The 23,230-nt window shown below is 37.5% G+C and overlaps 1 protein-coding gene across 1 annotated transcript in view; it reads left to right on the forward strand.

The window, feature by feature from the left end:
• LOC128987905 (uncharacterized) overlaps positions 1-23,230 on the forward strand; it is a 62,327-nt gene that overhangs the window by 16,168 nt on the left and 22,929 nt on the right. The window contains exon 2 of the mRNA XM_054408992.1: positions 9,939-9,997. Within this exon, the coding sequence (XP_054264967.1) occupies positions 9,945-9,997 (53 nt within the window). The 5' untranslated portion in view covers positions 9,939-9,944. The remainder of the gene's footprint in view (positions 1-9,938; positions 9,998-23,230) is intronic.

Raw genomic sequence — 23,230 nt, forward strand, 5'->3', positions numbered from 1 at the left:
CTTGATGTTCCTCCGCGACCGCAGGTCCCAGCCCCCCGTGGCTGCCCTCGTAACACCCGGTTTATCTTTCGCTCCGCTCCCGTGTGTCAAACTAATTGCTCTATGTGAAGACTGGACCGGTTACGGTCTTCTCATCGAGTGGTACGCGCCATCGCGCCTCTGACGATGGGTACGGTACGGCACCGCCATTCCGGTTTGGCATATATCTCAATCTTGTTTACTTGTGGAGAATGTAAACACCGTGTTTGGTGTGAAATGTCCAAAATGTAGGTTGCAGCATGTTGTGGCTTGTAAACACTAAGTTGAATGAGTGATCTTCTTTGAGTGAGGTATTAGGAGACCATAATGTCATAATCTTGCTGGTACAGTACCAAGTGTCACTGCGCTTGCCTTTGCATGCAAGGAATCAGTTAAGGGATTTTCCTTGTGATAGGAAATGGTAACCTAAATGGGTGAGTCGAGTCATTCCTCATTCCAGCGTTATTTAATTTTATGAAATATTGTTCTTAAAACTTTTTAATGTGAAAATTATTTAAAAAAGTATTTAGGATGCATGTTTTGGATATTAGTGTCTAAACTAGAAAGAACACTTTGAGTGAATATTAAACAATGGAATTTGTTTTATTGCCTGGACGATGTCTTAGACAAAACACATCCACTATTATTGAGATTGTTAATTTTTAATATACCATGAAAAATCCTCATCTTTAGCTCCGTTACTCAAATAGTAAATCACACCAGACGAAATAGCTGTGGATACTAAAATGATTATCCTCAGTGTAGACTTTGTATCTGCTGGGAAGATTCTCTCCGTTACATTTCATCTCCTCGGATATACAATGCTCAAAGATCTAGTTCACTGCTGTACATCAACATTTCCCACGGGTTATTCCTCGGCATCGCGCCGTTATTTACCGGACGAGTTATGAGATGAGTTATATTATGATTCGCGCGTATGTTCTTAATACAAATAAATTATGGGCACGCAAAGAACTGACAGTACCTGTTACTAACCAACCATGCGGGTTATCAATTGGCGGTTGAACTTCGCAAGCACTATCTTTTTATGAAACGAATTCACAGAATTATTTTCAGTGTATAGATTAATGTAAGATGTACATCAATCTTATGTTAGGATCTTTTTGTATCAGTCAGGTAATATGTCTATCCACCCAAGAACTTTTCCCATCGTCAAAATTTATTACAACGGCGCCACGTTTCCTTTGATGGGTCTGCCCTTTTGCTCAAGCAGTAATTGTCAATTCAAAACAAGTGGGGGCCCTAAAATTGAAATGGGCGTCGCAGACAATGCTGTCGTCCTACGCTTCCTTTGGGCCTGCACGTGCCGGAATGTCACGAAAAGCTGTTCTCTTTCGTCTCGTTTGGATTTTCTTATTTACTATTCAGCTGGTTAATATTGACGTCATTGCAGTTGAAAACGGTTTCTCCTTTGAATCGTCAACGGATTTATTGTTTTGACGTTTGTACATGCGTGAATTACATATTATCTGAACTAACTATAGGTCGACCGCTTAGAAAAGAACCTGCGCTCTAATGCTAATTTCCATTTAATGTAGATTCTTATTGATGTTGAAGATACTATCCAGTCGGGTTGAAAGTAAAGTTGATAAATATGAATAATTCAATACTATTTCTTTGTGTGGGAGAGAGCTGGTCTAGTGATTAGAGAGCGGGACTTCGCTCCCTGAGGTCCCGGGTTCAAATTCTGCCAAATCACCAATGGATTTTATCTAAGTGATAATGTCACAACCCCTAGGTCTAGCCTGAGTTAATGTGAAAAACAATCCCGGGCTCGTGCCTAGCGTCCTAGGACAAAAACTATTTCTTCATTAGGTAACTAGAAAATATCCATTCATGATTTCTTAAAGGCATACAATATCAATTATACCAAGTGGTGATAATACAGTTTTTCCTACTTCATATATTGGAACTTTATATAGTTACATCAAGCAACAAGTTTTCTTCAGCTTTCTTAAACTTGAAGTCCAATGCCAAAAACGGCTTCTACTAAAACAATTGCCCTAATTACTTCAATTTGGCCAACCAGTCCACTGAGGTATATGTTCTCACGGCCAAGAAACTTAATAAGGTTTTCACTCTGAGATGTTTTAATGAAACTCTTAATTTAACATTTTAATGATATGTAAATAGGCAGTTGCCTTTTTACAATCACAAACCTTTGCTCCAATGGGGTATTCAATATTTTTTCAGTGTATTGAATTTTGGTGTATTTTGAATCTTAATCCTTTTTTTGGAAGATGGAACTAAAACTTTTAAAAATAAGTTATACTACAGACTGATCTTGAGATTGTCTAGTTTTCGATCTGACTCATCTACCCTGTCAGTCGTAGCCGGTTTCCTTGTCAGGCTGTTGGACTTTTTGGACCAAGAGAATATTTTGACTGGATTTTCACTACTTTCCTCAGTCCCCGGTCAGAGACCCCTCTCCTCCTCCACACGGTCGCCGCATATTCAACAACCGGTTGGTCGACTGGTCCCTCGTAGGTCACGGTCCAGCAACTGGTTTCTTCACTTTGTATGTTGAAAATTATCACCTCTACAGTAATCACTCGGAGTCATAAGTTCTTTGGATCTAAATGTAGCGTCAACGTCTATGGTTCTTAGGATACAGTTGACTTGGTAGTACTTCCTTTTGGAAATTAAGGTCTACATTTATTGAATCTCGATCTTCGGTTGCCTCTTGAACTGTGGAAAACTAATTGAGTTTCGGATTCGTTTCTCCAGTCATTATTAGCCATTATCTTCGCGAGTTCAACAACACGATCGTCTACCGAAGACCAAGATTAGATTTGGCACTCTCCTTCCAGTAACTTCAAATGCATCCATCAGAATCGGACTATCAACCGATGCTTTCCATTAAGAACGAAGATTTTAAGACGTTACAAAGGAAATTTCAAAGGTTGAATCTTCTTTTGCAAATCAAGCTATTGATACCGAAATTTAAGTTGATGCCCTATTGATTTGGTATCTAACCAAACGTAGAACATCTTAAGTCCGTATTCTGTGTACCATGCACATTTGACCCGACCCAAATACACAATTTTCACCATATTCAAAATCACATGTATGTTCAGCATACTCACAATTGTGGAAAGTCTTCTTTGGTCTATGTTGAGATGGCGTGGAGTCGTGATCTCCGTGTCTTTCCTTGTGCAATGAACCCCTCCCCCTCCGCATCCATAAATGGGCCATTTAATTTGACTCGATCTTCCACGTCGAAAGCTGTGGTTATAGTCTATTGTATTTTTAATCTTTATTGTAAGTGTAGTACGACGTATAAATAGGGAGTTTAACTCGTGGGAATATGTCTTGTGTGGTTAAACATTACATGTATTTAGTAAAGTCATTAAGGACGGATTACAAACTATATGTTTGTCAAAAAATATGTTAGATTATTCGATATTGTCACGAATGATTCGCCCGGAAAATCATTGTATGTATGATTAAGTCACGTTTCGGTGCAATATCCATCACTTTACCACACACACTTAAGTCTTCGTCAAACGTAATTAACTAATTCATTGAACTAGCATATTTTAAATACAGTATGCTCAACCGTATATTAATTATTACGAGAGGTCGTCCAGTGGTCGAAACTCGACCAAAAATATGTAATGTACTCACTTCTCTATTTTCACCCCACACTGTAAATAAAACATGTGATTGGAGTTTCTTCCATTTGTTTTGATTTTCTGTTTATATTTCGTTGTTATTTCGTCACCAGCATGGCAACGCATAAAATCCATGTTAATTTTTTCAAATTTTCAAACTCATTTTTTGTGCTTATCTTTAAGCCTATTTAAATTTATAAAGGGATTCTGCACACCTACAGGAAAATTGCTTTCTAACGGTATGCGCAGATTTACCCCACGATGCACACAAGCTGAGAAAAAAGGTTTTAAAGAAACATGTTTGCCTATTAATATATAGATAGATGCCACACTGTAGGGAGTGTTTTACACTAATGCATAATAGTCCAGTAAATAGCCTACATCCCTGTATGCGTTATGTTGTACTGTAATCAGCTGAGTAATCAGAAATCAGCTGGTCAACATAACCTCAAATCTGGCGGCGCATGCGCCATGCGTACTCTGTAATCAGTTGATGTGAGTGAGCAAGTGGCGTACTTAGCCAACGGTCTGTGTGAACCATTTACCAGAGGCCTGATAGCCAAGTAGGCCGAATTCTGAGAGGCCCTCAAAACCGAGGCCATGGGAAGAGGCGGCCTTCTTCACCATGTGTGTTCTATTTCGTAACTACATCATAAGATGAATTAACTCAAAATTTGTTCTTGGATTTTACATTGATAAAATGTATTACAGATATTAGGGATATAAAGTATTTGTGATGGTTAATCAATAGTTATGTTGTTCGTGGGCCCAACACACGTTAGTACACGCGCGCGGTAGTTCGTGGGCGTGTGTTAGTTATGTTCACTCTACGAACATAAACAAATAAGCTGCAAAGTAGTTTGTAATTAGGCAACATTATTAATGTTACACTACTGTACACTCAAAACTCTACAGTTTATCTTCTTCAACCAAAGAAACGCTCTAACCTTCAGACTAAAGAATAGTACTGTAGTTGCAAGGTAGTGTGAGCTCGAGTTGGTTTTATTAAAAAATCTGATATCTATTGAAGACATCTCACACGATTCAATGCGTGTCTACCGGTACCTTGAGTTATAATGTGGATACATCAGCTCAGTAGAACGTTTTTGACAGGGATCTCCTGAATTCCCCCCTTCTTGAATGACACCTTCATTAGACATTTGAGTTCATCAATGCAGTAAATTCTATCAGCTACTTTAATCTCCAGGCTTCACTTATGTTGTGATAGGTCAAGGTTCCGACTGGGAGTTACTTCTGTGGTGTCTGTCTGTCCTTCAGTCATTTCTCTTTCCGTCTGTTCGTCTGTCAGTTTGTCTGTTTTCAGTTATGAATTGATGCGGAAGTAGGACGAGGTTGCCAAGACTGTTTGACCATCACATGTCAAAACCAAAGAACGTCTTGTGAATTTAAACTTGCTACGTTTAATTTTTTAGTTACATAGACACACGTGGACAAAGGCAGGAAGACCAAGACGATTGTTGACTGTGTTTCAGTTTATAGTTGGCTACGTTGGCTTTTAACTTTTCTTTATCCACACCATTAACGAAACTACGAAAAATAACTTGTTTTAACTGTAGTCACAATCAAATGTATCCATCGTTACCTTATCGCTCCCATTAGCCTGCGGCTATGTTGATTGTTTTTACGGCCATGTAGAAATTACTTGAGCAAGACTGGTGATTACATTAGTATTATGGATATCAAACGACATGCTGAACTAACCTTGACGTTTCAAGCCTTAACCTGTCCTTGACTCGACCACTAGAACTGGCCTTGGAGCAGGATACCTTCTAATAAGCTTGAATGAAGAAATCGCATATTCCTCACGATGATCACGATAGAGTTATGTTCTGTTTGGTAACCAAGGTAAGCTCTGACACAAAAGCGGAAGAATCAATTTAACAAGGGTGTAAGAGTGGAAGGAGGTACTACGTGAAACGTAATATTCCGAAGACAATGTCAAAGATACATAAATGTTTAGAAAATTTGTTAAAAGGTAATTTAAAAAAACAAGAGTAGCGTGGAAATCCTTGAGCCAAATAAGCTAGCGATCAAAGAGTATACTTATACTTACTTGTATACTTGAATTCTTCATCTTTGACAGAACCAGTCTGATAGATTGCGTTATATATATTAATGATAAAAATAAAGACTATTTACATTATTTACAGTAATTATACTGAGTCACTTAACTTAACTTGGCCGTTTACTATTGGCAAGGCGGACAGAAACTCATCTAACAAGGGGCTCATCCTCAAGTTCCTTTAAGGAGTACAGCGGCCTTTTAATCAATGCGTCTTTTAGTGTCTTCTTAAAAGAGGGCACATCCAACTCCCGCACTCGAGTGGGCAGCGTATTGTAAATTCTTATGGCTGAACGTGGATATCTACTCGAGGTATGGCTGAGACGACAGCGGGGAAAATCTATGTTTTGGGCCCTCCTGGTGTGGTGCGCATGTACTTCTTCTCTCCTAAGGTGAGCCTTTAAGTTGCTCTTCAATAAGGTCAGAATGTCCAGAACATACTGGCTGTATACCGTAAGGACTCCTAGGTCCTTGAAGATAGGTCGGCAGTGATCTAAGTAGCCAGCAGATGTTACGATCCTCAAAGCTGCCTTTTGCAAGAGCAGCACATCTTCGGCCGCTGAGGAGTGCCCCCACAGTACCAGCCCATAGGTCACATGGCTGTGGAATAACGCATAGTACACTGACAGCAGAGAATTTTCGGGAATTTCTGGCCTAAGTTTTCTAAGGAGATGGAGGACTCTTGATAGCTTAACGCATACCTGTGAGATGTGTTGGTTCCAACTCAGCCTAGAATCTACCATGAAACCTAGGAGCCTTACCACTCCCACTTCCTCAACTCTTTGTTTTGGGGTGCAGACTAGTGACTGGGTTTTGTCGTCATTTATTTTGAGTCTGTTTGTCACAAACCAATCTTTTGCTTTTTCAAGCAGGTCTTCAGCTTCTGTTGCTAGATGGTTAATATTAGCACCCTTGGTCAGTAATGTCGTATCGTCTGCAAACAACAACGTTCTCCCATTCATATGTAAGTCGTTAATCATGATCGTGAATAGGAGAGGGCCTAAAACTGATCCCTGAGGAACGCCATGAGAGAGATGGCCCACGCTGGAAAGGGCCCCCCGCAGAGACACAACCTGTTTTCGATCACTCAAATAGTTTGAGAGGCTCTTGAGGACATTGCCGCCAATGCCATATTTGCCCAGCTTTAATAGGAGTATTTCATGAGGCACAACGTCAAAAGCCTTGCTTAAGTCGCAGAGGCTAAGCTGGACAGACTCATTCCGTTCGAAGGCTAAACGGTGTTAAGTAGGTGAACTTAACACCCTAAATAATCAGGTGGATAACCTCTTCACTTTTCAATTCCTGCTGTCGAAAAGGATAATCTTTTAATCCTGGAGTATCCACTCCAGATTTAGGTAGCAGATGTTTAGACTCCAGTTTTCCTGTTTGTCAGAATTTGTGAACAAGATTCAATGAATCAGATTGCTTAATCTGTGCAAGGGTAATGGAATGACAAAGTGGACTATTTTTCGTAAAATTACTTAATGAGTTGTCATCGAAGCCCTATTAACAAATGCTGAAATACTCGGAAACGTTTGTATTCAAACAACACGATTTAAAGATTGAACATCGTATTGATAAACAAAGGTTCTTTCCAGCATTAGATGACAAATATATTTAGTCCACGAGTTACTTTCCACCGTTAGACACAGAATCAAGTGATCTGAAAATAGCTTCGTTTCTCGCTGATTCAAAACATCTGCTGCTGGTTGTGCGGTTTGGTAATGTATCACGTGCCATTTATTTTTCTGCACTGACAGTGTCAAAAGATTCTTTGTATTTTCAACATCCACTCAACATAATCAATCATCAGGGTGAAGCAACCAGACCAATCTCTGAACATCTCTTACCAACGGTGACTGAAGATGAGGGAATACCACCCGAGGCGCCGATGAAGATAGCAATGATTCCATTGTATTGTGGGTGTATTGTATTGTAACTATTGTATTGCGGGTGCTGACTCAGCCAACATTTGCTTATAAACTCATGTAGGAGTTACCTCATGCTGACGTCACCTGTGTGCTACATTGTGCATCTGACTCTGTGAGAATTAAAAATATGTTGAATTGTCCAGACATTGTATGTAGTGTGTCAAAGTGTTCGTTGTGAAGCTAATTGTTTGGAAAATTTGTTAGTTTTAAATGTTAAAATGATGTGAAAGAATCACTTTTTTGTCCTAGTTTACTGACACTTTTACACAATTCAATAAGCAAAATCGCGTTTAATCAGGTGTTTTGTTCAAAATTTCATATATAGCCTCTTCAACTATGAATATAACCATGATACACACTCCACTCCATTGGAAAAGTGGTTGGCAGTTAAAAAAGTCGTTGAATTGATCCAACGACAGAGTGCAAGTATGTTTAGTAATCCTGTTTGATAATTCAATACCAATTCAATACAGGTTTTTGTCTACAGCAACCTTTTAAACAAGCTAAACTGGAATTTACGCCTAATTGTAAAATATTTAATTCGTGATGCCTCTGTTAAGTATTGAAGGAAAAATTATATTAGGCTTTTGAAAACTTACTTTCAAAAATCTCACCATATGACTAATTACCAACGGAACTCTAATACAAAATACCAAAATGGCAGACAAACATGTGATAATGCTTGGAACATAGTTTATTTAACATTACAGACAGACATAACGTCAATTTATTTTAGCAGCTTATAGTTATAGTTTCATATCCATTCATGGTCTTATAAAAATTGTATCTTGTAGGTAAGTTTATTTATAGAATTGTATGTCCTAAAATCCAATGTAGGTAGAATTTCCCCATTTTCATTCGTGTTCAAAAATGTTGCATAAAAAATAAGATTCTTACCAAAATCGGTTATATTTATGAAATGTAAAATTATAATGACTAAGTTCGCCGCTGAGGACTAGCTTATGTTGACAAGTTTTGGTTAAACTGTGTCTTCTACAGACAAATAAAAAAAATGGGAGAACAAATGGGGCCGCTGAGGTGTAATGTACCAATCGCAAGGGTAGTACACTGAGTGTAGTCCCGAGCGTTGGTGTGAGTGGCTTTTGGCTTGTGATTTCAGCGGTAGGACAATGTCGCTACCAACACCTAGCGGCTTCGGTCCTCCCTTGAGTGTTAGTGGCTCGCCCAGTGTATATATGCCGCCGCGAAGACACCACTTTCCGACGAGAACCAACTAATGACATCCTGCAAAAATATGTATATATAGTTAGAATGTTAAAGTTTTGCAATTAAGTGCGTCTGTATTGATTTGCTTAACCAACCATTGTAGAAATAAAACGCTACTATGAGGTATTTTCAACGTAATCGTATTGTTTTTATAGTGGATGAATGATGATTTATTCCAGAAAAAAAATTACGACACGGTACAAAATTTAACAATGTTTACAATAAATATTAGTTTTAACTAACATAAAGTAACTAAATACAGAGGGGAAGAAAAACAAAAACGTGACTTAAATGGTGAATGATGAAAAAATAACAAAAGGAACATAAATAAACTTAATATTTTTTTGTAACTAGTTCAATAATTAGTAATTGGTGTCTGTGAAATTAGTATACATAAACAAACTCTACCTGTTCGTCTGCTGGGTTGCTATAGTCTTTAATTACCTTTAATTGGCGCAATGCTGAAGAGAAGGGTTGCCGGGGGACAGTACAGTGAACAATGCTGTGTTTGTAGTGTGTTGTCAGTATTTGTAGGATTTAGATTTATATGAAATTCAGATGTTTCAGGCATTAGAACTTTTTGCATCTGAATAATATTCAGCTCAAAATTTCCGCTATTTGAGCTTATTTCCGCCAGTATAAAATTTCAGACCACTACAGGTATTTTGCCTTTGCGATAGTTAAAAAGATATAGATTTGAAAACTGCTATGCAAAGATACGGCATAATATTGTGTTCATTTTCAATAATTAATACCAAAAACATGTTTAACACCAAAAAGGGTATGCTCTCAAGAAAACCTTAACAATTAAGCTTCTCAATAATCCTTCAAATGAGCTGATGGGATAAATAATTAGACCATTTGTTGATCTTTATAACACCCAACTATACAACCACTTTAGCAGTATAAATTCAGCACTAAAACTGAACTATAGAAGATCGGGTTTGTGAATTTTCTCACATACCTCTAAAACCAATACCCACAATTACATTCTAGAGGTGTTTGTTGTTCCCCGTGGCTCTGACTTTGACCTTTGTGTTCTAGGAGGGGATGCCGAAGGATTTCGAGTCGTCGTGGAACCATTTGGAGGCCGTCACCTTGAAGTAAGTCTTCTTAGGAAGTCTTCCGTCTTCCTACATCTTCTAATGGTCGATTAGCTTTAGTAATTCGTATTTTGATTCATCAGTAAATTTATAATATTGAATTCCTCTGAATAATTAAGTTCCTAACCTCACATGAGTAAGTGCTATACCCAATACAAGCCAATGTGTTTTGAAAGTCAAAATATCCTTAATACTAATGCATTGTTCACTTGAGTTGTTTTTGAAAGGTTTGTTTTCACCTTATTCGTTTTCTTAAATCTTAAATCATAAATCTTTATTGGTCATTAAATAACATATGTTACAATAGACCTCGTTAACAAAAAAAGGTGCCAAAAAGGGCCATAGATTCTAGATAGTATAACATGGTCTATAACATGGAATCTTCACTAAACTTAAATATAACAAAGACAACAAGAAAATAAAAGCTAAAATCATTTGAAAAACACAGCAATGTCCATTAACCTTATTCAAAGCTTCTCAATTGGAGAGAATTTTGACAATGATTGTAAAAGTTACACTGTCTACCAAATAACTAAATTGAAATCACGAGAAAAGTGAGAAAACCCTATATATATATTTGTTCTAGGAAAGTGTAGGAAGTTGAGCATTTAACAATTATGCTGAATTTAAAATCTTAAGACGTACATTACAAAAACAGGTTAAACATGGAAAATTGATTTTAAATTCTACATTTAAATTTGTTTAGTAACTTTAAATGAAAAGACTTTAAATGGCCCATAAATTTCTTATACAGTATCTAGGCTAAAGAATCAGTTGGCTTTGTTTGTTTGCATTGTTGTTACAAAGAAAAAATACCCCCGCCGCAGCAAACCTGCTGACTAAGCGAATTTCCATTCGTCTGAATTGATTTTTAATTAAATCTATTTAAATAACATTAGGTTTAACGAGTACCTAGGTTTGCTGCTACAAGGAAACTACTGTGGGGGTTTTTAGTAAAATATTAATAGCTTAGTGTAAAATAAATAATTTGCCAATTTTTATCAAAATATATCCATAAACAAGCAAACTACAACATTTTACAATATTTTCCATAAGAATAACATTGGAATTTTAAATTTATAATTTTTTGAATCTTCTCCGTTACTAATAACCGTGCAAAAACGCTTTGATATACTAAATTATTTGTTTTTTTAAGCTCTTTAAAAAGGTCTAGAGAGAAATTGGGAAATTTTGTGTTTTGAGGGTCAAAAATTAGAAAAACCATTTTTTACCCCATAAAACCCCCCGTAAAACCCCGTTCCCATGGTCCGATCATGCTGGTTCGCGAACTCATCCAAGTTTATCCTGCCTTACACCTTAGAACCAAATTTCATCAAAATCGGACAAAAATTACTCAAGTTATCGCGTTCACGGACGTATATATATATATTTAAATCTATATATATATATATATATACATATATAAAAATTTGAACGAATGGTGTTTTTGGCCTCTGGGGACATCAAAATGAAAAAGTAAATCAGTCCCGGGCCGAGGTCTTACCGTGCCACCTATGGTAATAGCTACTTCCCTATAGGGAAATTCGCTAAAAGGAAAAAAAAATACCCGATAGACTAAAACCTAGTTGAACCCAAAACTAAATCGACAAACATAGTTTAAGTAATTGCATTTATACAATCAAATAATCTAATTGATATAGCAATGTTTAAAATTCATGAACATAGGCACAGAAAACATACTAATGTTTTCTGTCACATAGGCTACTATTCATAATCATTTGAATAAACTGTTTCGGTGCGATTTTAAGTTCGACAGCTTACTGGCAAACAAAACTATATAAAACGCCTTTGGAGATTTTAAAATCTCAAATAAGACTGTAAAGAAACATTAACCGTTCGTTGTCCTATCAATATTCGAAACTTCCAAAAGTGAAATCTAAAACCGCAACCAAAACGTTACCCGAGCTGGACTGTAACACATTACAATGATGAGAGTAACGCAAATTAACGAAGAACGGATAAATCGCAAAGCGTGACGAAGTAACAAGCGAAGCTTTGCCGACTACAATTACCGTCATGGATACTTCCTCGGTATTTTCACATGAGCTTTTAAACCGGTGATGAAGCTATTAAGGCAATCTTCCAATAGACCGAGAACAATTCGTCTGTCCTTGGACGTTTGGCGGTGTTTGTGTTCCCAAATTGATGTTCAAAGACCACAAATGTTGGCGGTATTCAATAATTGATGCTAGAAGACCGCAAAAGTTAGCTTTGATTGCATTAACAATCTGATTGATGATCGAAGACCTCAAAAGCTGGTGATATTTTCACCAAGTTTGATACAAAGACCTCAAAAGTTGGTGATATTTGCAACTATCCTCAGGCCAATGGCTTAACAGAAAAAGCTGTAGGTATTGCTAAAAAACGTATAAAAACATCCTCAGAATCAGGATCAGATCTAAATTTGAGCCTACTTAACTACAGAAACAGTGTTGTTGCAGGACTCGATTATTCTCCAGCTCAGTTACTAATGGGGAGGCTTAATTACCTCTTCCAAAGTCACAGGTTACAGCCAAAGATAATTTTTCATCAAGATGTAGCAATCAAATGCAGACAAAACGAACTTTTGCTCTTCTGCATCCAATAGTCAATGGTTTGATGTTCAAAGACTTCAAAGTTGGTGAAGTATTAACCACGATTGATTCTCAAAGACCTCAAAAGTTGGTGATGTTTGCATTAACCACGATTGATGTCCAAAGACCTCTAAAGCTGTCACGCGATGATGCCGTGCCGGTACGACCTTCACTTTAAAAGTCTTCGATTTCTTCGTTAAGTGTGTTTAATGGTAGCCCAGTGTAAACTATACTTATTCATCCTACGTGTTAGGTGTAGTTAAATGATGCTTCCGCTGGTCGTTAAGATTATTAATACATTGCATTTTCGTATTTAACATACGATTTGCATTTTAGGGACGATTTGATTACTCTTAGTCAATGTCATTTTGAATATCCTATATTTATTTGAAAATCTGTATTCACAACGTAAACAGGCTGTATTAACATTTATCAATGAGATACATGCAAGTTTTCACTGTATATTTTAAATCCAAGTTTTATTCCTTTTCAGTTGACGCCATTCAATGTACTTATATGTTCCCAATTAATAAAGATGATTTGACTGGACTTGATTTTCTAGTATTTCCTAGAAAATCAATAAAAATCGTGTACCACGTCAATTTTAAGATATCCTTTTTAAAATAAACTAAACTTTATCTGTGTCGGCGCCTTTTATACAGTGACAACCTTAAGAGGAAATCCTCACAAGTGACAACAGAGGTGTTTTCTATTAGATACCAGAGAAGTAAAAACCTAAACTAGCTCAAAGTCCAATATATTTTACACTCAGTTAATTACAGTTTATGTGGTAGTTTCTTTATTTTACTGACGTAACCGGAAATGTAATGAGCGAACAGGGTCTTTTACGCGCGAATGTAAAAAGCTACAGTACTTTTACTGTGGGAACACAATAGCGTTAGACTGGGTTTTAACTGCCTTGGTTACAAAAACTGTGAATTACATTGCGTCGATTACGTCTTAAGTATCAACCAATCACAGGGCTGCATGGAATTAAACATGACAGATTTTTTACGTAATAAAGAGTTGAATTAAGTTTATGTTATTACAGATTAATTTAGATAGTAAAGTATTTTATAAATTACATGACATGTAAAATTATAATTACAATACATTGTTTTGTGTAGATCCACATAATTACACATTTCTTTACTCTTCTTCTTCCTCATTTGAATCACTAACGTGTTGCACACGTTTAAGTGAGATAAAAAAATGTTCATGTATAAATCGCAACTCGGATTATAAAACTTTAATTCGGTGACAATTCTTTACATCCCTCCTCTTATTATTCGCGTAAAGTTTTTTAGGTTCTGTGGGGTACGTAATGTATCTACCACCTTCGGTGCCATATGATGTATCTTATTGTGCAATGAATGTAGCCTACGATAAGGGAGTATGTTTTATCTATGGTACAATGAATGGCATAGTGGGGAGCCTTGTACTAATTCATTTGAGATCGTAGAAATGATAATGTCAGGTATGGATTTCATAAACGTCCCTTGCATACAGTTCAACTATCATTGGCTTTTATTGAAGCAACTTTCTGCACTTGAGGTGAGTGTTCAAATCCTGACAATCGCCAACAGCTTTTAGCGTGATAACTCTGTGACCCAGTGGTTCGGAACCCTCTCAAGCTGTAGGTTTACGTTCTAGAATACAACAAAAGAGTAAATTTCCCAGTTGATGAGAAATGTTTCTGTTTTTGTATTACTCCCTCCGCCAAAATCCTAGAGCAAACGAGAATATAATTAAATTGGGCGTGAAAAGGTTCTTAAAGGAGTAAAAAAATCAAATGTTGTAATAATAGACTAGGATTTTCGACGAGTATGCCGTGTTTCTGCCGAGCTGTTGACGTTTGTTGTGAAAGTTCACACGGATCTGTGTATCCTGCGATTGTATCTTCCTTATTACCTTGGAACCCTCTGTGCGTGCTCGTCTCGTCTCTCGTAGTCGTAGTTGACCTCTCGTCGCCGTGACTCGCAAACGCGCACGCACCCTCACGCGCGCAATGCGCCACGTTCACCTTTCGGTGCCAACTCGAGTGAACAAAATGTAAATGTCAACAATGCAATAGCTGATCCAATCTAGAATATTTCAACACTTCCCAAAGTGGCTCTGTTCGACACGACCTGAAGATCATCAGAAAATTAGTGAGGGTCGTTTTTGTTATGGTTTGATGAACCATGTTGTATTTTTCATCGTTGTAACAAATACTACCTACAATTTAGTAGCTAATTCACAATACGACGTGTATATTGTCCACTTTTAAATGTCAGCTCCAAAAATGGCTTCCATTATGTTTTATAGATTTTACTATCTATAGAATAGGTTATCTGAGGACAGTTTTAAATTAGTTCCATTCGGTTTAAATGTAAAGGTGTTTTGCTTTTTCTACGGAATTATAAGCAAACAATAAGCTAAATTTGGTTAAAACGACGTTAGGGCACTCAAACCTCACCAAAATGAAAGAATCCTCCAGTTTTTACAAAAAATAAGAAATGTTCTCGCTCTATTCATCGACAAAGACATAAAAAATATTTAATACTTATAGTATTTCGTTATTTTTTGAATTACTATAACGATGAGCACGGTTGGCCTACTTAAAAAATCCTTCAGCTAAAAAAAGAAATGTTCATGCTCTATTGATTACAATAACATTACAAATATTTAATACCTATCATATTTCGTTCTTTTCTGAATTCCATTACCCATGTGTATGGCAACGTCAACTCAAGAACTCCTAATTGGGTTTCCTTGCCACTCAGTCCCTTGAACCAATTTAGCAACGCCTGTCCTAAAGTAACCAATGCATCTACCGAAGAATGTAAACACGAGAAAGTACTCAGCCGGGTTACGTCAACTTTTGGGGTCACAGAAGCAGTTTCCTGCGCTCAGCTAACTAGTGACAAGCGAATTCCAAAACATACGACGGCCGTTAGCGAGTAAACGGCGAATACCGAAAGTTCCTCAGATGTCGTCATGGTCGTTAGATCTATTAATTACTGCGTCATCGTGTTCGTTTTATAGATATTTACAATGAGTTATTAACTTTCTGTGGATGGTCAACATGTTTGGCTACTTGAGTGCGTTGATGTATGGTTTTGATTCACTTTAGGTTTTTACCGTGCGACGTCAAAGGATAAGGATAAGCAATAGATTGTAAAAATCTTTTTGTTTGGTTGTAAGAGTGAAACATACTTATCGTTCTTATTTGATCAAAAACTATGGGAACGCTGTAAGGAGTAGTGTTTGGTCTATGATTGAACATAAAGTATTTTTCCTACAGTCACCCGACAAAGTTGGCTTCCTTGTACTGTTTATAGTACAGAAAGCTGCTAATTACTGCATATTTATACTTTGCCGTACGGTTTATACTTTGCCGTACGGTTTATACTTTGCCGCACATCAGGATTCCAACGAAACAACACAAAACAGCGTGGTTCTATTATGCACGTAATCCGTGCACGCTTGGAAATAGGTTGGCAACACTTAAAGATAATAATACTATGAACAGCTGATTGACTATTATAACTACGATTTAACCTGTCATTTCGTGTTTATCGTTTCGGTATTTCTGAACTTTCTGGACTTTTCTTTTAAACGTTTTTAAAACATTCCTAAGATCTTAATAAACAAGAAAATACCTTTAAAGCATTTTTTTAAAGCGCGGAAACCACTTCAAATTACAAAAACATACGGAACTATATTCTCAAAACGCGGAGCACATTTCTTGCCGAGGAAAAATAGCGGAGTGATACGGACCGCGGGTACTACTTTCTCTAGGGCACCATTTGTGTTGCCAGCTGAACCTAAAAATGTGTTATATTGTGTTTGAAAGACTAATTATTTATATGCTTTATAGTGACTGTAGGAAAAATATAATGTGTAACACGAGTGAAAAAGGCCTTTGCTGCACACGAGAGCAATGTTTACGCACGAGCCGCAGGCGAGTAAACTCGTGCTTAAAGGCTCGTGCGTAAACATTGCTCTCGTGTGCAGCAAAGTGCCACTTTCACCACTAGTTACACAAATAACTATTTGATATTACAGTAGTACAAAATAAACAGACATTTGGGACGGATAGTGGAAGAAAGTACTTTTAGTTGGGCTGAGAGAATTGTATAAAGTTATCTAAGATATTTGTTTATTTTTGCACTTAACTGCATATTCATAATCCAATTGAATCTTTTATAGATGGTGAAAATTGTGTTCCAATTTTACTTTACTATTATAAACCATCCTTTTAGGGCCATTTCGTAGCCCTTCAATCCAGAGCGATGATTTGTGATAATTTCACCTGTATGTATAGAATTATGTCCAGAGGAATAGTTTCTGTTTCTAGGCCCTCGTGCCTAGTGGTAGACTCCACAGTAGTGTGCAGCGTGTAGCAGTACCGTTGAGTCGATGAGCCACGAGGCGTGTGCCGAGGCTGGCTCTGGCTCTTTAATTACGTCCTCGGGTGCATCCATCTGAGCCACGAGGGCGACGACCTCAGCCGAGGCCCTGGGGTAACCTGCAGCCGTGTCGGGTATGGGCAATATGTAATAGGGTGTCTGGGGTAAATAAAACAGTGGGGATAGAAAGAATCCTCCGTCTAGCTCAATGGGGTTGAAATTTTCATGTGAAATTTAAAGTATCAAGGTCTGGACAAATTTATTTTTTTACCCACGAGTAAAGATGTATTACTGTATTAGTACCCGGGGAAAGAGCTAGTAAAGTGTTAGAGCACAGAGCTTCAGTTTCTCTGTCATGTATTCAAATCCTGCCAATCACCAACCTTTAGCCTAACATTAACATCCGTTGTAATGAACTCACCCTTATAAGAAGCTTGAGGTAATGTGTAAAACGGTTCCGGGCTAGAGTCTAGCGACATAGGGAATGAAGAATTATATAAAAGAAGTAGGTATTGCACATGCATACTTAGTCCACTGTGTTGAAGTATTGAAATCCCTTTCAAAAAACATAAAATTTCTTTCATACATTGCCTTTAAACTTTAACTATTTAAACCAAATCACAATCATCGTATATCAAGTAGTTCCTAGATCCCACAGTAGTACATCGTAGGCAAGTTGTTCCTAGATCCCTTAAGCACTGGAGCTTAAACAATGATATGCATAGGTCATAGCATATATGTACCACATCATTACCTGCAATCATTAACTGCAATACACCATTCAAAAGCTATTAGGAATCTGTGTGTACCAATAAATATGTGATAATTTATTTTGTTTTGAAACTGTGATCGATTAACTGATTCGCTTATGGATTATATCCAATCTTCCACATCTGAGAGATTTGTTATAGGAAAAGGAATAGTAACAATCACAAAACAGGATATCTGTTGATGGAAGTAAAACTAAATCAAACCCAGGAATGAGAACGGCTCTGGTGCAATGTGTGCAAGACACGTGATCCAATTGCACCGGTGCAACGTGCAAGTGCAATGCTCACGTGCAATGTGCAATGTATCTAATCTCACGCGGTCTGCACGCCAAGTCGGCCGTGAAACTAGAAACGCTTCCGGGAATAGTTGCGTCCAAGCCACAAAAAGGTGCGTTCCAGACGTGATTAAAGAATTTGAGGAAAACAATTCAGCTGACACCCTTTAATCCAATCTCTAAATGCTGTGAAATAGAGTTCTCTTTGGAAAAAACAAATATTTGCTGTTACAAGATGTAAATTGCTGTCTTTGCTAAAAAAAAGTTCCACAAAATTTGGAGTCTTTCTACTTGGGAACTTGTGAACTTATCCATCCAAAGTAATTTAACTTTATTTTCAGATTTTCAGCATTGTCTGGTTTTATCCATTTCCATACATATTGATACGGAAATATCAACACAATTATCCCTTTTCCTTACACTAGCGTATACAGTAGTACCATTGACTATATATACCTACAGGTATATATAGATATACAGAGGGGTGCAAAAGTAGGTATACACTAATGAAACATTTTATAGAAAAATATATTTACTCATATAAAAAGCAAACATTTTCAAATTAATCTGAAGAGTATTAAGACACCTAAATTAACTCTTAAACATGCTGTACTTGACAAAAACACTCACTTCCTTGTGTGTTCAAACTGTTTCTCTCTTTGTACTGTATACCTACTTTTGCACCTCTCTGTATACCTACAGGTATATATAGATATATACCTACAGGTATATATAGATATATACCTACATTATAGGTATATATAGTCAATGGTAGTTAGTACTCAGCCAGTCAGGAGCTAAAGTTTCGGGTACAAGCGTAAACAATTTTAAAAAATTGATCCTCACGCTAACTCCAGAGTGAATAAGGTGGTTTGATGATTGACATAACATGTTTATTGTGTAAGTGATTGATCATTTTCTCAGAAAGTCTCGCCAATAGCTGAGTGAAGTGTTTCTAGCTAGTATCCTCAAAGAGCTTTGAACTGTTATAGAGGTAAGGAGATAAAAGATTATATGGATTTTGAGGAAAAGCTCTTGACTATACTGTACATGTACACCAATAGATATACGCAATGGTACAACTATAAGCGGTCCCAACCTTATTATTATATTATTTTAATAAGGTCTCCAGACTAGCCCAGCTAAAGCATCCACATAGGCATCTAACTTCATTCCACACATAGTTTTTACATCCTTTTGTTAGTTAACAGACCATGGCTACCTATTTCTCCATCTGATAAATAATTCTTAATGAAAATAATATAGTTTAACCAAAATGTTTGTACACAAAATTGTGCATAGGCTACAGACAAACTTTTAGAAGCATTGCAAATCTGAATGGCCGCTAAAATGGCTTAGCTTGCAACGCAATAGCGTGCGTTCCCATCTCGAAAATTGAAATGCGATGTAAATAAGAGCCAATTACTACAAGGGAATTTCCAATTAATATGATTTCTCTTGCGGAGTGGTTATATTGAATCACCTGTCGTCATTTAAACACATGCTAATTACCAGTGAATTACCAAAGGAATCCAGCCGTATTGCAGCCTTGGTGATAGTGGCAATTATAACCAGCTGATCAGTCGGGCGGGCCTCTGTTTGTTTTTGTCTGAAGCGCTTTCCCCGCCTAAGTGGCAGTGAAAGTACGGGAGCCGTGAATATTGGAGGGAAAGGTCAAGGATTATGGCGGGATGGGTGTTATCTTACCTATTAGTTTCAACCCGTTGGATGTGGTATTGTCATAATTGTTTGTTGATAAATAGAGTTAACATAAAAAGATGGTTTTACCATAACCATATTGATGTTTAAAATTGGCGTCTCTTCTGTTATTTATATTTTTTGGCACTCAACAATTTGTAGCTGAGCGGTTGTAGTGTTCGCTTGAATTGGTACAGATCCTGTAAAATACGGTATCTTCTTGATAGTAAAAAAGGTTCTCAAGGTATCTGACATTGTAGTCTTTTTACACCGTTGCAAAGGATTGTACTCCATGTTAGACCAATCTCCCACTCAAATTCTGCTTAAAATATTCAGCATAACCTTGCAAGTACAGAGAATAATGAGAAATATAGATATGCATGCAATTGGCTGTTGATCCCAATCTTTTTAAACGTGTTCAAGTTGCATTTAAAGGGCTTATTGACATGTGCATCGTCACAATAATAATTTTTCAAAGTTTTTCATTGTAATGCACTAGCTGAATGCATGCATTTGAAGGAAGTGATTTATCCGAATGTTAATTCATTGTTGGTAGGCGGAAGGATATCAAAGCTGTCACAAACTACAACTTGAACGGTTTACTGAACACAAAAGCCACATAAATGTTGTCAAAAGAATGACCAATTTCATTTTAGGCGCTTGCATTAGGCCAGGCGCACACAGGCGATTTTGAGTCGCGCAACAGTTGCCCGACTAAAATGTTCAACATTGTTTTAAATTGGAGTGCGCACACGAAAGAAACAGTCTGGGGACAGTCGCGCAACTGTTGCAACCGATGTTCCCGGACCCAATTTGCCAGCGACTGCTCTGCGACTGAATTGTTGCGGGACTATCGCTCCAGGTTTGGTATCCATTGAAACAAGTGTAGATGCGCACACATGCAACTAAATAGTCGCTGTGTCGCTCAGTCTCACCCCAGGAGTTCAACTACTCGTGGCCAGAGCCCAGAACTGTCACTAGTGTTTGCTTTCTTGTTGTGTGAAGATTTTAGAAAATTACAAGTATGAGTGTGCGTGATGAGGATGTTGAACAATTAATTGATGAAGTTGGGAAGAGGCCGACTATATTTAAAAGTCATTTAAACTGTCCGTTCACAAGTCGCTCACTATATATATATGGGATGAACCCAGTATCTTCTCTTTTTCTCTCGCGCGCGAAACTTCAGCAACAAAGCGCATACTACGGCTGTATCATTGAAATCCATTCGGAACGCTGTTACGAATGTATTTCCAACACGTCTCAAGACTAGATCCGCGACTAAAAAGTTGCCTGTGTGCGCACTCCAGCTCAACTGTCGCTAGACTTCAGAGTCTCCGAGAGAGTTGCGCAACAGTCCCCCGATTAGTCGGGCAACTGTTGCGCAACTCAAAATCGCCTGTGTGCGCCTGGCCTTAAAGGACGTTATTACATTATGAGGTAGATATTGCAAATACCGCACTGAGATCAATATAGATTGTTGTGCAATGTTTAAATTTGGCTTTGGGCTTTAAGTTTCAAAATGATTTGGCACTACTGGTTGCGCATTGTTTTGCTACTCGAGATAGTATCCAACGCATATCAGTACTATAGTGCGTTCAAACAGCCGTGGCACCTGAGGGATTAGGAGGCCCCAAGGGTTTCCATGGGGTGTCCTAATCCGTCAGGTGCCACGGCTGTTTGAACGGAGTATAGCATCACAAAACTGTTATTAAAATATTGATCAATTATTCTAATTAGATAAAATTTAGGCTTATGGCCTACAAACTAATACGGAATAAAATATTTGTTCTTGGTATATGAAACAACTAAGAGTAATCAATGTTCAGTAAGACACATCTATAGATCAATTTGACATTGATTGTTGGAATACCATGTCTGGGAGTAAAAAGCTTTAGTATTCATAATCTCGCTCAGAATATTTATGCATAATTACACACAAATATTAGATCCCGTGGTTACATAGCATAAACGTACATGTGCCCCCACTGAACTTGATTCGAATTTTTGATAGAATAAACAAATATTAAGTCATTGAGCTTCAGCCCCATAAGTTTTTATTACAAAACGAGGCATTACAAAATAAGCTTCAACTATAAACAACAGACATAGAAAACGTCAAAAAGTCAATTCCACGACCGAACTCTTTCAACATGATCACCATACTCTCAACAGCGTTGACATCTGATGATTCAACCTTATCATTTCTCGATGTAATCTCTGTTCAATTGCTTGGCAAACATTTGTCAACGATTCGTGGAAATCCGCAATAAACATCTCAAGCGGCACTCCAGTTCTTCCACATCCTGTCGCTTGATTCCTCGTTTGCGCCACGTCCTGTAGAGTCACGTAATTACAATTACCCTTAGTCGTAAATGTAACGAAGACAATCAACACTCACAGCTGTTCCGCCGACAGCGCTCAAAGCGGCGTTATGAGAAAGCTAGGCGACGTCATGCTCAACGCCCATCGTATGCCTTTGATCGCTGATTGTTAGTTTAGCCGTCCTTGAGATACAGATCACACCTGGAGGCTGCACTGGCGGGAAACCTAACCTAAATATTTGTGGCGGAAACGCCTGATTGCAGGTGGTCTCACAACTGATTTGGAAATCAATTTATGTTTCCAATCTCCTAATTGTTGCGATTATGATTTTTGATGTCCTACGGTATCCATTACGTAGGACCTAGATTTGTAATAGCGATTGCTGTTAGGTGTAATGGTTATTTTTGTTAGTAAACTTATTTTGGATTGAGGTATCTAAGGCTTAGTTAAGGACAGCCATAGAGAGCTGAATAAAGAAGCTCAGAGAGGAGATATAAAGAGAAAGGTGGAAACATTTGTATAGAAAACATTCTGATAATGGTTAAGTTCTTTAGATGTGGTTACGATTTGGGCTTTTGGTAGCGATACAAACGTAGACGTCATGTCGTCATTCCAATTTGCATACGCTTGTTTCCTCCTATATATTGTACAGCTATTACTTCTACGTTGTAGGTTACTAAATCATACAACTTCCGGGGTGTAGATAGCAGATAATCCCATGATAAAATGTAGGATGTTGGGAGACATTTTTCATGACTGCTAGTCTTTCTCAAGATATTTTCCTTTCACTTTCGAGTTTAGCACTTTTCATTACATTACATTATAGTTGGTTGAATACAGATTCAGCAGTGTTAGTTTCTATAACTCCCGAAAATCCTCTATACCCTACACATGGTTTTAATGGTGGTGTGGTTGAGTTTTCAATAGCACTCATCTTTGCAACTCCTGTCAAGTCCTTGTATCAATTTTCCCAATACCCTCACGGTCTTACACACGTTTCAATAGCTTGAATAGTTAACAGTTACATTCGTAGTTTCTGCAACTCCTAGAAAGTCCTCTCAGCTCATGCACATGTTTCAATAGTTGTCACAGTTTCAGTTTTTCTGCAACTCCTAGAAAGTATTCTCAGCTGATACATATATTTCAACAACGGTTACAGTATCAGTATCAGTGGTTGTAG

This window comes from Macrosteles quadrilineatus, unplaced genomic scaffold, assembly GCF_028750875.1.
Source record: "Macrosteles quadrilineatus isolate MER2022 unplaced genomic scaffold, UCM_ALF_1.0 Scaffold_2__2_contigs__length_208266976, whole genome shotgun sequence".
NCBI lineage: Eukaryota > Metazoa > Arthropoda > Insecta > Hemiptera > Cicadellidae > Macrosteles > Macrosteles quadrilineatus.